This window comes from Salvia splendens, chromosome 4, assembly GCF_004379255.2.
Source record: "Salvia splendens isolate huo1 chromosome 4, SspV2, whole genome shotgun sequence".
NCBI lineage: Eukaryota > Viridiplantae > Streptophyta > Magnoliopsida > Lamiales > Lamiaceae > Salvia > Salvia splendens.
In genome coordinates this window covers 38,513,607-38,526,372 of record NC_056035.1, presented here as the reverse complement: position 1 = coordinate 38,526,372, position 12,766 = coordinate 38,513,607, and the positions used below count along the sequence as shown (strand labels likewise).

General features: G+C 38.6%; 3 protein-coding genes across 3 annotated transcripts; all 3 read right to left on the bottom strand.

Moving 5' to 3' along the window:
- Positions 1-321: 321 nt before the first annotated feature.
- On the bottom strand, positions 322-1,598 carry LOC121799919. Its single transcript, XM_042199437.1, has one exon. The coding sequence runs from the start codon at positions 1,456-1,458 to the stop codon at positions 487-489; it is 972 nt and encodes a 323-aa protein (XP_042055371.1). The 5' UTR covers positions 1,459-1,598; the 3' UTR covers positions 322-486.
- A 1,741-nt stretch (positions 1,599-3,339) lies between these two features.
- LOC121801613 (bifunctional purple acid phosphatase 26-like) lies at positions 3,340-6,831 on the bottom strand. The gene is made up of 10 exons (XM_042201140.1): positions 6,725-6,831; positions 6,060-6,233; positions 5,712-5,912; positions 5,368-5,479; positions 4,896-5,122; positions 4,443-4,581; positions 4,132-4,352; positions 3,934-4,055; positions 3,688-3,849; positions 3,340-3,592 (listed from the first exon to the last, which is right to left on the bottom strand). Exons 2-10 carry the CDS (start codon positions 6,222-6,224, stop codon positions 3,538-3,540), a joined length of 1,404 nt encoding a protein of 467 aa, XP_042057074.1. The 5' UTR covers positions 6,225-6,233; positions 6,725-6,831; the 3' UTR covers positions 3,340-3,537.
- A 382-nt stretch (positions 6,832-7,213) lies between these two features.
- On the bottom strand, positions 7,214-10,270 carry LOC121801630 (monogalactosyldiacylglycerol synthase 2, chloroplastic-like). The gene is made up of 9 exons (XM_042201164.1): positions 10,028-10,270; positions 9,581-9,864; positions 8,885-9,057; positions 8,649-8,810; positions 8,426-8,567; positions 8,096-8,320; positions 7,966-8,028; positions 7,816-7,890; positions 7,214-7,736 (listed from the first exon to the last, which is right to left on the bottom strand). Exons 2-9 carry the CDS (start codon positions 9,836-9,838, stop codon positions 7,473-7,475), a joined length of 1,362 nt encoding a protein of 453 aa, XP_042057098.1. The 5' UTR covers positions 9,839-9,864; positions 10,028-10,270; the 3' UTR covers positions 7,214-7,472.
- Between the last annotated feature and the right edge of the window lie 2,496 nt (positions 10,271-12,766).

The window sequence follows — 12,766 nt, the reverse complement described above, 5'->3', positions numbered from 1 at the left end:
TGTTATGCACCTTTCAAGTAAGGTCTCAAAATTCAAAAGCTTTAAATTCTACAATAAAATAACATAAGGAAATACAACACTACAGTTGAAGAAAACTGTAAAAATGGCTTTCACTGGTCTTCCAGTATAGTACATTATTTGAGATGAGAGAATTAAGTAGTATAACTAAAGCAAGACTTAGTTTCTTCCAGTGAAAACAGTCCATCAAAGTCTTTGGCTGGGGTTCATTGGCTGTTTTAGAAAGTTCAAAGCTTTGTGTTAAAAGAAGAAGAAAAACGGAGAATGTTGACTCATAATCAAGGCTTTCGACGGGGCCAAGAATTTGAAAATTTTCCACATATATTTCAACTCTGCACTAACCAACAATATTAGTACATGGAAAAGAAAAGCATCACAACTGAAATTAATTGCTCCTAATCCAACAAACATCACCAAATCTAACCCTTCTTCCCATTGAATTCATTCTTGAAACCTCAATCCAACAACCTACACATTCTTCCTAGGCCTCCCCCTTTTCTTCTGTTTCGTTGACGCCGCTCCAACAGGCGTCACAGGAGGGACCGCGGTCACAGGGGTCGGATTTCCAGGTGGGGTCGTGGCCCCAAACATTGGGGGCATCCATTTGGGAAAATCAGCGGCATCCCCCCCAGACGCAAACCCCATGGGGAAAAATCCCCAGCAGCAGAAATAGGCCTCTTTCCCCGGCACCGTGGGCGGCATGGATAAAATCTCCGCCGCCGTGAAAGCCCTCCTGCATTTCTCGTTATCGCAGCGGAGGCAGCAGCCCTCGTATTTCCGAGGGTACTCGTAGAGATTGTAGCAGTAGGGGCAAGTGGTCCACAAATTATTATTATTATTCCCCCAATTATTACTATTAGGGTTATTATTCTCTGTGGCAGATCTCGGCGCTTCTGAAACTTCCTCGTTCTCTCCGCCGCCGGTGCTTCTGCCGGTGCTTCTGCCGCTGCGGCGGACGGGCAACTTCTGGCCGGAATTGGGCTTTTTCTGGTTCCTTTTGACGGAAACGAGGTCGACGCGGGTGAAGCGGGAGGCGGATTCGGCGTCGTAGAGGGCTTTTTTGGAGGGATCGGAGAGGACAGCCCAGGAATCGGCGACGAGTCGGAAGGCGGAGTCGGAGAAGGGGAATTTGTTCTTGTCAGGGTGGAGGAGGAGGGCGAGGCGGCGGTACTGCTTCTTGATGAGGTCGAGGTCGGAGGTGCGAGGGGGGATTTGGAGGATGGAGTACCAGTCGGGCTGATTGGTGCGCTTGGAGTCGGAGGCGAGGAGGACCTCGGCGACGGCGAGGATCTGATCGGAGCCGTCGATGAGGGGCTCGGTCTCCTGAGCGAGGATGGCGAAATCGCGGGAGCCGGCGAAGTCCTTGGAGCGGAGGAGCTTCTCAGCGATGCCGAGGAGGCGCTCGGCTTCGGCGCGGCTGGTGGTGGTGTGGTGCTCCATTTTCAGATCTGAGAAGAGAAAACGATGGGAATCTGCTGCTTTTCTCACAGCTCCCACACCTTGCTGCTTCAGCTGCTCCTTTGCTCAAAACTATGTCGTTTTTCGCACTCGCTTTATTCTTTCACCTACTTTGTGATCTTTTCTTTTATTCTCTTTTTATGACCCAACTATTTTGGAAACAAAGATTAAGAAATTGTGTTTAAAAATATGAGAAATGAATAAAGTAAGAAAGATATATAAAGAGTATAGTAATTGATGGAAAAAAGTAAGAGTAATTAGATATTTTATTTTTAGTCAAAAAAAGGAAATGATTCAATTTAGTTAATACATCCAAAAAATACGGAGTAGTAGAGTAATTTATTTATTTTAGTAAAAAGTAGTACTCCCTCTGTGTCCTTCCAGCTGAGGCGAAACGTTTTGGCACGAAATTTAATAAATGATTTTTTGGTTTGTTCAGTACATAGATAAAAAAAAGTAAGATAGATAAAAAAAGTAGAAAGTGAATAAAGTAGAAATAATAAATTAAGAGAGAGTAAAGTAAGAGTGAGAAACGTGTTAGAGTGTCCACGGTGGGTGGACACGGCGGGCGCCGAGGGAGGTGGCGCGGCCGCGGCGTGCTATAGGGGAGGAGAGGGGCAGTCGGGGCGGGGGGTTGGACGAGTCCACGCCGGGTAGGTGGCGGGGACGGGGCGGTGGTCATTCCGAGGCGGCGGCCGCCGCGGCTGCACCGTTTATTTTTTTATTTTTTATTTTTTCCAAATTTGTTTTATAAATACCCCATATTTCACTCCCATTCACACACATCTACACCCTTTTTCCACTCTCTATATTTTTATTATTTTTATAAAATTTTTTGTTATATAATATTTGCTTAGAATTTTTTTTATGTTAAATTATGTGTTTTTCTAACTATTATCGTCTGATAATTTTTGATTGAATATAACAAAAATATACCAATAACTGATAAAATATTGTGATTTGTGGTTGTGGACAACTTTTGGTTGTTGTGCCACCAGCCATGACTACACCACTGTGGACACTCCTACTACCTACCATATACTCCCTCCGTCCCGCACTACTCGCACCTTTCCTTTTGGGCACGGAGATTAAGGAATGAGTGATAGACAAAGTCAACAATTATGGCTGTAGGTATAAATTGTTACTAAAAATGGAAAGAGTGCAAATAACTTGGGACGCCTAGAAAGGAAATAAGTGCAAGTAGTGCGGGACGGAGAGAGTACTAAAAATGACTCTCAACTATGAGGAAACGGAGGGAGTAGCACATTTTCTGACTCTTACTTTTCCCTCTCTTTTACTTTATTCTCTCTACTTTTTACTCTCTTCTACTTTATTACTACATCAATTCTATAATAGTAGAATCATTTTTCCATTTTAGACGTTTTCATAGTGGTAGAGTCATTTCTTTTTTAGTACTTAAAAAGTACACAATTTTCCACTCTTACTTTCCCCGTTTTGCTTCTCTCTTACTTTATCTTTATTTGTTCCTCTCTCCTACTTTATTACTTCTATCGTCCCACAATAAAAGTCACATTTTGACATTTCGATCCGCAATAAGAGCCACATTTCATTTTTTTACCATAAATAGTAAGTAGGTCTTACATTCCACTAACTCACTTCACTCACATTTTACTATAATAAATTATGCAGTGAATTCAATAATTTTATGTAATTGATGGATTAATAAATGTAAGCTGTACTTATACGACAATCGACGAATGTATACAACTCGCAATGTAAGGCTTATAGGAGTACGACAATTGTTACCAATTTATATACGACAATTGTTACCAATTTATATACGACAATTGTTACCAATTTATATACGACAATTGTATATAACTTGCGATAAGAAGGGACTCATTTTAATCAATTTTTATACATAAGAAGGGACTCATTTTAATCAATTTTTATACGATAGTTGTATTTGTAATTCGTACTGCTACAAGTTGCAACTTTGATCCGCCACAAATATTATCTCTACCAAACTATTATAGCTAAAATATTCGAATCAAAAGGATGTCAATTGATTATTTGGATTGATAAAATGAAAAATCCAGGCTAATTAGAACGTAGATTGATTTTCCTCTTTGTCCTTCTGCGACCATTTGATCTCCTGCAACACCTCCAGCGATAAATAATTAAGCTTTTACATATTATCAGACACAAACTTTAGTCATATGAATGATGCTCATGAAACTATGCACTCACCAGTACTGGTTGTGCAGCACCATTTGATCGGTCGGAACTTGTTTCCCATCATCATTCCGGTTCCAATGGTAAAGCGCGTGCGTTCTGTTTTTAATCTCCAACGTAGAATGTCCGTAGCTGGCTTCGCGAAATGCGCAGTAATTTGGCTGGGGATACTTGAAGCTGCAATGCATTGATGTTCCAGACTTTCAGTAAAATAAAAGTGCATATGAATGTTGAATGCACCATGATGCATTGCAAATTTACCTCGTAGCAAGACCCCCTTTGTTTCCACCATCACCAACAGTGATGTAAACAGGAGCTGATTTGTCCGGTGCAGCATACGAAGTGCCACTTGAAACGTTGTATTTTATGTTTGAGACGCGGTACTGAGACAAGAAAGAGTCTGTTATTGCGAATTCATTCTGTAGAAAGTTTTTTATAGCACTTGGATAAGAGGCAAACCGATCTCTCATAAGCGTGGACGTGGCCAGCAAAGACGACATCAACTTTGTAGCGGCAAAACCAGCTCTCGAACACAAACCTCATGCTTTCTCCCTCCATGAAATGAGAGTTATAGCTATTGTACATTGGGGCGTGCATCAGAACAATGAGCCATGGAGTCTTCACCCTGTCGACCCTTTCGAACTCTTCTTTTAGCCATGACCATTGAGGTGTGTATTTTACTGCAATCATGAAAATATAGGAAGGTTAAGCCTTGTAAACAGAGATGGAGTAGGAAAGGCCTAGTGAGAATGTAGAAAAGTAGAGATCACCGAATGGAGAATAGGTGGACAGGACGATAATATGAGCAGACGCCCGTCTCACTGCATACCAGAGGGGATTACTGCTTCCACTAGTATGATGAGGAGTAGGGTATCTGTAAACATAATTTCTGAAAGGAATAACCTCCCCCTGAACATCAGGAAAAGAAGAACGTCACAAGCCGAGATCATGAAATCATGAACGTAGTTGTGTTTGTCCATATCTCGACTGCCACAGACCATAGCTATATAACTAAGACAGGAGAGTGTAGTGATTGGAAATAAGGTGACTATAGGAATATTTAGAAGAACAAGCAGAGAGTGAAAATAATAAAAATTCTTCAGTATATTCACGCGAGAAGCCAGAACCGGAATAGATGAAATCAGTAAAGAAAATAAGCCAATCAGTTAAAATATCTATAAAAGATTAGGAACAGTTTGACAAGGCTTTGTTCCACGTTTTACCATGTAAGGGAAGTACTCTATTTCGTGGTTTCCAGCCACCCAGATCCATGGCTGATATGCTGCACTACGTTCAGCCAAACGGCCCCAAGAATCCCAGCGGACACCAACATCATGATATTTGTACCTATCAGCATAGGAAAGATCTCCAACGTATAAGATAGTCTCTGCATCAAGCTGGAGGCTATGCTCGAGGGTTGAAATAGAATTGTATGTCTGCCCAAGATCACCTGAATTGACAATAGATTGTGTAGAGTTAGGCATTGCTCTATCAACAATTTACATGACATCTATGGATAATATCTGAAACAACTCACTCTAGAATAAATAAAGCAACTGTGCAAGTGTAAATATAAGTCAATGGTTGCTACCAGGGCAAACAAACAAACATTTGTCATCACAATTTGAGATGATTAAAACTTACATGAATCCAATTATCATCCGCTAGTTAAAATGTGTCCAAATAAATACTGACCAATTATTCCAAATCTGTAAGGAGCATCTAGATCAATCGGTGGTGGTGTATGAAACCAAAATCTTCTTGAAGAATTACCAGCATCGACCTCATAGTAATACTTGGTGTCATACTGCAACAATTCAAACACATACTTCAATTTTTTTTGAAGACGGAACAAAACTTAAGTTGTGTATCTGACATCTATAATTTCAAGGCAAGCATGTGTAATTTCCTAGTCAAGCATCTCTGTGCCATTTCTTATGTAGAATAGAGAGAAATATTCTGCCAGGTATAATTTGCAAAATAATGGATACTAAATATCCAACTGCCGATCGTAATTACACAACTCAATGTATAGCTACCTGAAGATCATCAAGTAGGCAGTGATGAATATATCCAGATGTATAGTTGTAGAAGGTATACTTTTGCATAATTCCCTCGGAAGTAAAATGATATTTTCCATCTGATAAGCCATACCGAACTTTGTTGGAGCCTGGCTCATCAGCTGTAATCCATGAAACGATCACAGCCTTCCCATCATAATCGCCCTGTGTGATGTGAACCTGAAGAAGGTAAGTGCTGTCAGAATAGCATAAACATGTCATGAATTTCAGCATCAACTTTTTGTGCTTTTATGTACAAACTATGGAAGAATCAACTGTTTTAGGCACTAAACATTGCACACTACAACTACGGAAAACAGAGATTACCTGTTGCGGTGCATTGTAACCTTCTGGCACTGCAATAGCTTGATCGTCTAAAGCGATATCAACTGATGGCCACTCATTACGTACAAATGCACTAGTCACACCAGCATTGCCATTGCAAATGCAGCTCAACAGCACTGATGAGAAAAGCAGCAGTTCAACCAGCATTGCTTGTTCCTGAAAACGGTCTTAATTATTTTTGCATGTGCAACAAATCCAGAAGCAGATACTAAAACTCACTAACAAATACAGTACAATTAAACAGCAACTACTTTTATTCGATGATCTGCTGATACAATCCCAATTCCTTGTATATAACTCCAATTATAGAGTTATAGTCTTAATTAAGTAAGGATGGCCTCATATTTAGAAAGTTGAATACATAGTTTGATATATACTTCAATTCAGTGACAGCTCCTAGCTGCAATATTGCAATAAAACAAATCTCCGTAAACGAAAACGCATCATCTTATAAGATTGAAACCTAACTCTCTCACTAAATTCACATGCCTTGGGCAGAAACTCCACTGATTTAATCAAGGATCACACATATTAATTCAAAATGCAATAGTTTAGCTTCTACGCAAGTAATTGATCGGTTGAGATTTGAATCGGATAACATGTTTTGATTCAGAGATTATTTGATTAGAACGAGAATGTACACATACCTGAAATGGCTAGCTTTGCAACTTAGAAGTGCGTTGATGAAGTGTGTGTATTTGTGCGGTGAGGAACAGATTAACACTCCGAGGCGGCGCAATATAGAGGCGCACGTTAGGAAAAATGATTGAGACTGCAGAAACATCTTCCACGTGGCAAGACCATGCGGGGAAATGGGAATGTTTCATATTTTTCGGCCTTCCTATCTTTTCAAAAACATTACTATAGTATTTATTTGTTTTCTTTACTATCTCAAATATCACGATGATGCATTTATTTACTCTCAATACAATTATTTTCTCGTTGCATCTATCGACTCAATATCGCAATAATCGAACTTTTATTAAAACGATTATTTATTTTTATTTTTTTCTCTCTCTCGTAACTTTATTATATCAATTTTATTGTTAATAAAAATGTTTTTCAACATACCTATTTATAAATATATTGTCATAAAGGGCTGGTGAAAGTAGGATCAGACAAAGAATATTGTGGTGTGTGATGACAGAATATTCAAATAGATCAAAGCTGTTTGTGAATAAATGGAAGGTAGCATTGAACCCCCAAAACATCAACAAATCAGTAACTGTTCTAATAATAAATACTCCTACTTACTCTATATTCTAAAAGAATGTACACAAACACTCATATTATATGCCAAACCACACCTACACACATTACCTATCAACTACTTCTTCATGCATTTAGTCACCAAAGAATATCATCATTCTTGATGTACATTCTGCAACAATTCCTCTAACAGATCAAGCTCGACAACGACGGTGTCAGCACGTAGGGAGCGCTAGCTTGAGCGCCTCGCTGCCATGCTAGCTCGTGCACGTCTCTCACAATGTCAAACACTGCATTGGGCTGCGCGAGTTTCAGAGCATTTCCCGACATCCTATGGAGCTCCTCCTTCTTCTCCCCGAACCACTCAGCCACTATCCTTGCAGTCTCCTTCGCGTTTCTGGTGAACACGCCTGCCCCACTCTCGACCACGTATGGCACATTGCCTTTCTCCTGTCATTGCCAAATCACCACTGAAAAGGGGGAGATATTTTGAAAGAATACAAGAAACAGATGTTGGGATTTTGCTTACTTGTCCGGGGATGTAGTCGTTGAGTATAATGGGAAGGCCTCGTATCAATGCTTCCGCGATTGTACCTGGACCGGCCTATCAATATCCACACGCACGCTGTGAGAATGCAAAACTATCATGCTTGGAAGACAAGCAAGAATTTTGCAATACCTTTGTGATAATGCAGTCACAAGCGCCCATCCATTTCTGCATTTGCTTCTCAAAGCCTCTGATCTGAATTCAAGCAAGAATTTTGGTTCAAAAACAGTTACACTAGTTAGTTAGTTAGTCAGTTAGTTACCTTGACAGGGATTTTCCACTGGAGTGATTGTAACGTGGAAGCTAGCGTCTCATTGCGACCACAGATGATGATCAGCTGGCCTATCGGCCTCTCAAGTTCTGTGTCGAACAGGGCTTCTGAGAGAGCCTTTGCTGTTTCCTTAACCGGCCCCATGCCTTCTCCGCCCCCCATCAGCAGAACAGCCGGCAACTGCAGGTCCATCTCGAGTTCTATTCTCAAATCATCCTACAATCATAAACAGGAATGTTCGAATTCAAGATCAAGAATGTGGCTTGCTTTTTTTCAGTTATGGTGAATTTAGCATGAGAAGGAAGCTATATTGCTATCCACCTTGGAGAAAACTGCTTGAACGAAAGAAGGTCGAATGGGCAAGCCAAACACGCAGATTTGAGACTCTTGAAGACCATCAAGCAAAGCCCTCTTTGCCACCTCCTCCGAGGGGCAGTACAGTCTGTTCACGGATGGATGAAACCTTAACAAGATAACGGCCTCCTGTCAGGGGATTTCGAGCACAGGTACTGAATACGTCCAAAATGAAAACCCCGTTTCTTACCATGTACGATGGCAAGTGTTGAGGTCTGTGATGACTGTAGCAAAGACCACTTTCTTGTGTAGTTTTTGCCATTTGAGCACCCACAACGGGATATGCTGCATCAGGGGATGGACACTGATGATGATATCCGGCTTGTACTCCATCAGACCGGCCTCAACCTCCCTTGAAAACAGAAATCGTGCGTATATTAGAAATGTTCGTATGAATGCCTAAATATGAGAAGTAACACAGCTTACTTGGCATAGAATGCAGCAATGGCAGCAAGATAGACAGAGTGTATCCATTTTGGGGAGGTGCTGTGAAACGCTAGGCTCCAAAGCTGCACGTGTTTGACCATGAACTTGTACTGCCGTTCCATGTCATTCAAAGGCCAGCCGGTGTACTCTTTCCACACATCCTTGATGAAAACCTTACAAACACACGGAAAAGATAAGCGCAAACAATGCTGCAAATGGATTACTATCATTTTCTATCAGGCCTAACACTCAATAAGATACATCATATATATGAACCAGGAAATTGCTGTGTGATCAGAACTGCGACAGCAGCGGATCAAGAACACGAAATCATCAACGTTTCAGCTTACAAATACGAAGTAAACAAGGGAGAAGGCTTCTATGGAAGATATTGCAAATGAAGCCGCAATGAAGAGACACTACTTTACAGTGTTCTTTCATTGAACAAGGCCTAATTGATAATATCCCAATTACTACCAAAATTTGATCTTCCTATTATGATACACAACTATAATGTTCTTGTAAGATCCCAACTACTACAAAATTTGATTTTTCCAAATTATGACAAAATCCTCCTAAAAACATGTTCAAAATTCAAGAAACCACCAATTTCCAAACCGTAGCAGTAAACACCAAGGCTGCATTGTGACCGAGACAGCACATAACCATCAAATTAATCTGATCGAATCAACTCACTTTATATTGATCCCCGTATTCTAGCCGGAAAGCATCCTTGATGGCCTCAGCCGATGCTCGGTGGCCGCCACCAGTATCACTCATGAGAATCAGCACATTCTTGGTCCTCTCAGCACCAATCTGCTGCAGCTCCATTGTGCCATCTTCTTCTCCATATTCATGTCTACACCTCTTTTGGCTGCTCCTAACACCAAATCTATGCACCCCAACTCTCTCAAACACCTTGTTTATAGATTCCCTCGGCGAGGCAGCCTTCATCACCGTATATATATGCTTAATTATATCTACAAAAAGAAGTAAAAAGGGCTAATTGGATACACATTTCACATGATCACATATAAAAGAAGGAAACTTTCCAAACAGAAACAGCAAATAGCAAAATAAATGTGGCAAACCTTGGAAACAAGACAAGATTTTGAGAACCCTTTTGCAGTAATCGAACTTTACCTTAAACACAATCGAACAAAGCCAAAAACCCTAAGAAAGTCAGTGAGTTTGCTTCCCAGCAGCACTTGCTGAGAGAGAGGGAGTGCTATTTTCGGTTAAATAATGAAAATGGTGCCATTTATGATGCTGGAATTATGCCAAAAGGGAATATTTTGGTGAGGATTATGAGCCATTAGATGAGCAAGTTGGCAGTTTTGTAGAAGAATGTTCATTGGCAGATTCGGATCTTTTTCTTATGCTTAACAATGTTGTGTAATGAGGGGAAAGTGATTGGCTTTCAAGTTTCAAGACATCAATACTCTTTTTTTTGACTTTCCAATTGTTGTCACACAGATGGGACTTGTCCTTTTCCTACCATTTTATTTTCCTTTTTTTGTCCTAATTATAACAGTTTGCTTTCTTTTTCAAGAAATTAGTAGTAGTACTTCCTTCACTAACGAGTCACTACCATGCAAGGATCAAACAACATAGAAAAATAACTATTGTTGCATTTTTAATATAAAAATACATAAATAAATAGATTTTGGGTGAATACTAGTACTAATTTAGTGGATCCATGCATATAAAATAAACAATTTAATATACACATGAAGAATATCGGTCCAATTATTACTGTATTGAGACTGCATTTATTTAGGTATTATTGATCGAAGATTGAAACTTAAGAATATCCTAAAACTCTCGATAGATTCGAAGATTTTAAGTGAGTGGCTTGATCAATTAACAAAACTGAATCCCTCCATATGTATAGAAGGGCAGTGATCAATTAATATATCTTTATTCTTTATTGGAAATCATAAATATCGTGACAACAAATAACTGATTCGATGGTGAGAGTCTGCGGTTAATTTTGATGATAATCCAATCCTTGTATTACTATAAATGCACATATTGGTTCATTGACTCATTCATTGCAATGCATGGATTGGGCTACTCAGATTATGGTTTGGGCTTAATTCGGGTTTTGGTCCATATAGAGACATGAAGCACTCGATGAAGGCCCATATATATTATTGGGCCGACTCAGAATGAAATTGGATAGGGAATAATACATTATGTGAATAAAGGTTCATAAGTCCATAACTTAGGACCTAATGACCCACTTATTTTGGCACAAATTTAAGTATTTAACCAATTGTTTCTATATTTTGAGCTCAATGAAAGTTTCACAATTATTATCATTTCCGTCTGCAAAAATAGTCTTATTATTTTATATTCTCTATTCATCTTGAACAAAGTGAAGTGAGACTTATTTTCTAATAACAATATTGAGTAAAAGCCAAAATTGGTCTTGAACATATGCTCATTTTACGATTTTGGTCATAGACATTATCTTTTGAATTTCCGCATCTCAAACATTCCAACTTGGATCACAATCGGTCCAGAACTAACTTTTCCGTCAAATTTTAACGGTCAACGTTTTTTATCTTGATTTTGACCAAATTAAGTCGTTAATTATGATTACTAACTCCCTTATTCATCACCCCATTTGCATATGTTAGGAAATTTATCTTGCGTAAAAATGTGGAATCCAACCACCTCTTGATATAATTAGGGCGTTGGTAATCATACTTAACGGCTTAATTTGGTCAAAATTAGGATTTAAAACGTTGACCGTTAAAATTTGACGGAATAGTTAGTTTTGGACCGATTGTGATCCGAGTTGAAATGTTTGGGATGTGAAAATTCAAAAGATAATGTCTATGACCAAAATCGTAAAATGGACATATGTTCAAGATCAAATTTTGCTTTTACTCTAACAATATTTTAATTATTTTTTCTTCACTAATTTTATATTAAAACACTTACTAGCAATATTAATTTTGGTGGACAAAGATGGCATATTGTCAATATAAGAGTCACACATTTATTAAATTAATACTTCATTCGTTCCACTTTCAATTAGGGCATTTTTTCTGCATAGAGATTTATAAAATGAATGTTTAGAGGTTAACAAGAGAAAATTAAGTGAGATGGATAGAGATAGAGAGAATAAAGTTTAATAAAAAAAATATAACTCAACTATTTCGGATGGACTCAAAATAGAATGGGTTAATACTTAATAGTATGTTATTGGCACTGGAAAAAACACTAGCAAACAAGGTCAATAACTCATAGACGAAGGGATTACAATTTTCAAAAGTGTTGTTGTGATTAAATTAAAGTTGAAAATCTCAACAAATTTTGTTTGCATCATAGTATTTGTAAGAATGTACAACTGGAAACAGAAAGCACCACCAACCAACCCAAGATTTGAACCCATTTGGTGGAAGACTGCCAATCAACCAATTACTTAAATCGATTTGAGTAAACTTATTTTTATACAATTAAATTACAACCACGTAAAAGATACACAATTTAAAATCTTAGTTGCAAAGTGACATGCCTTATGATATATAGCTTTCACACCTTTTATATCCATGAAAATTATGGTTATAGAAATAAACAATAACATATACTATAAATAAATATTAATAGACCGATTGGGGAAACAATTTTGAGCTTTTCATAGATACACAAGTTGGATGAATAAATTAATGATAGAGATGATTCTGTTTACTTTGTACAGGTGGACTCGGCCCACTCTGATTTAATGATGTCTGGATTTTAGCAGCAATATTTCACGCATTTTAATGCGATTTTAATAATTTATATTGCCACTTGACATCCAGGAATTTGAGATTTATCAAAAATATTGTCAGTTCTTCACTCATTTGTCTGTTTATTACGCTTTTTAGT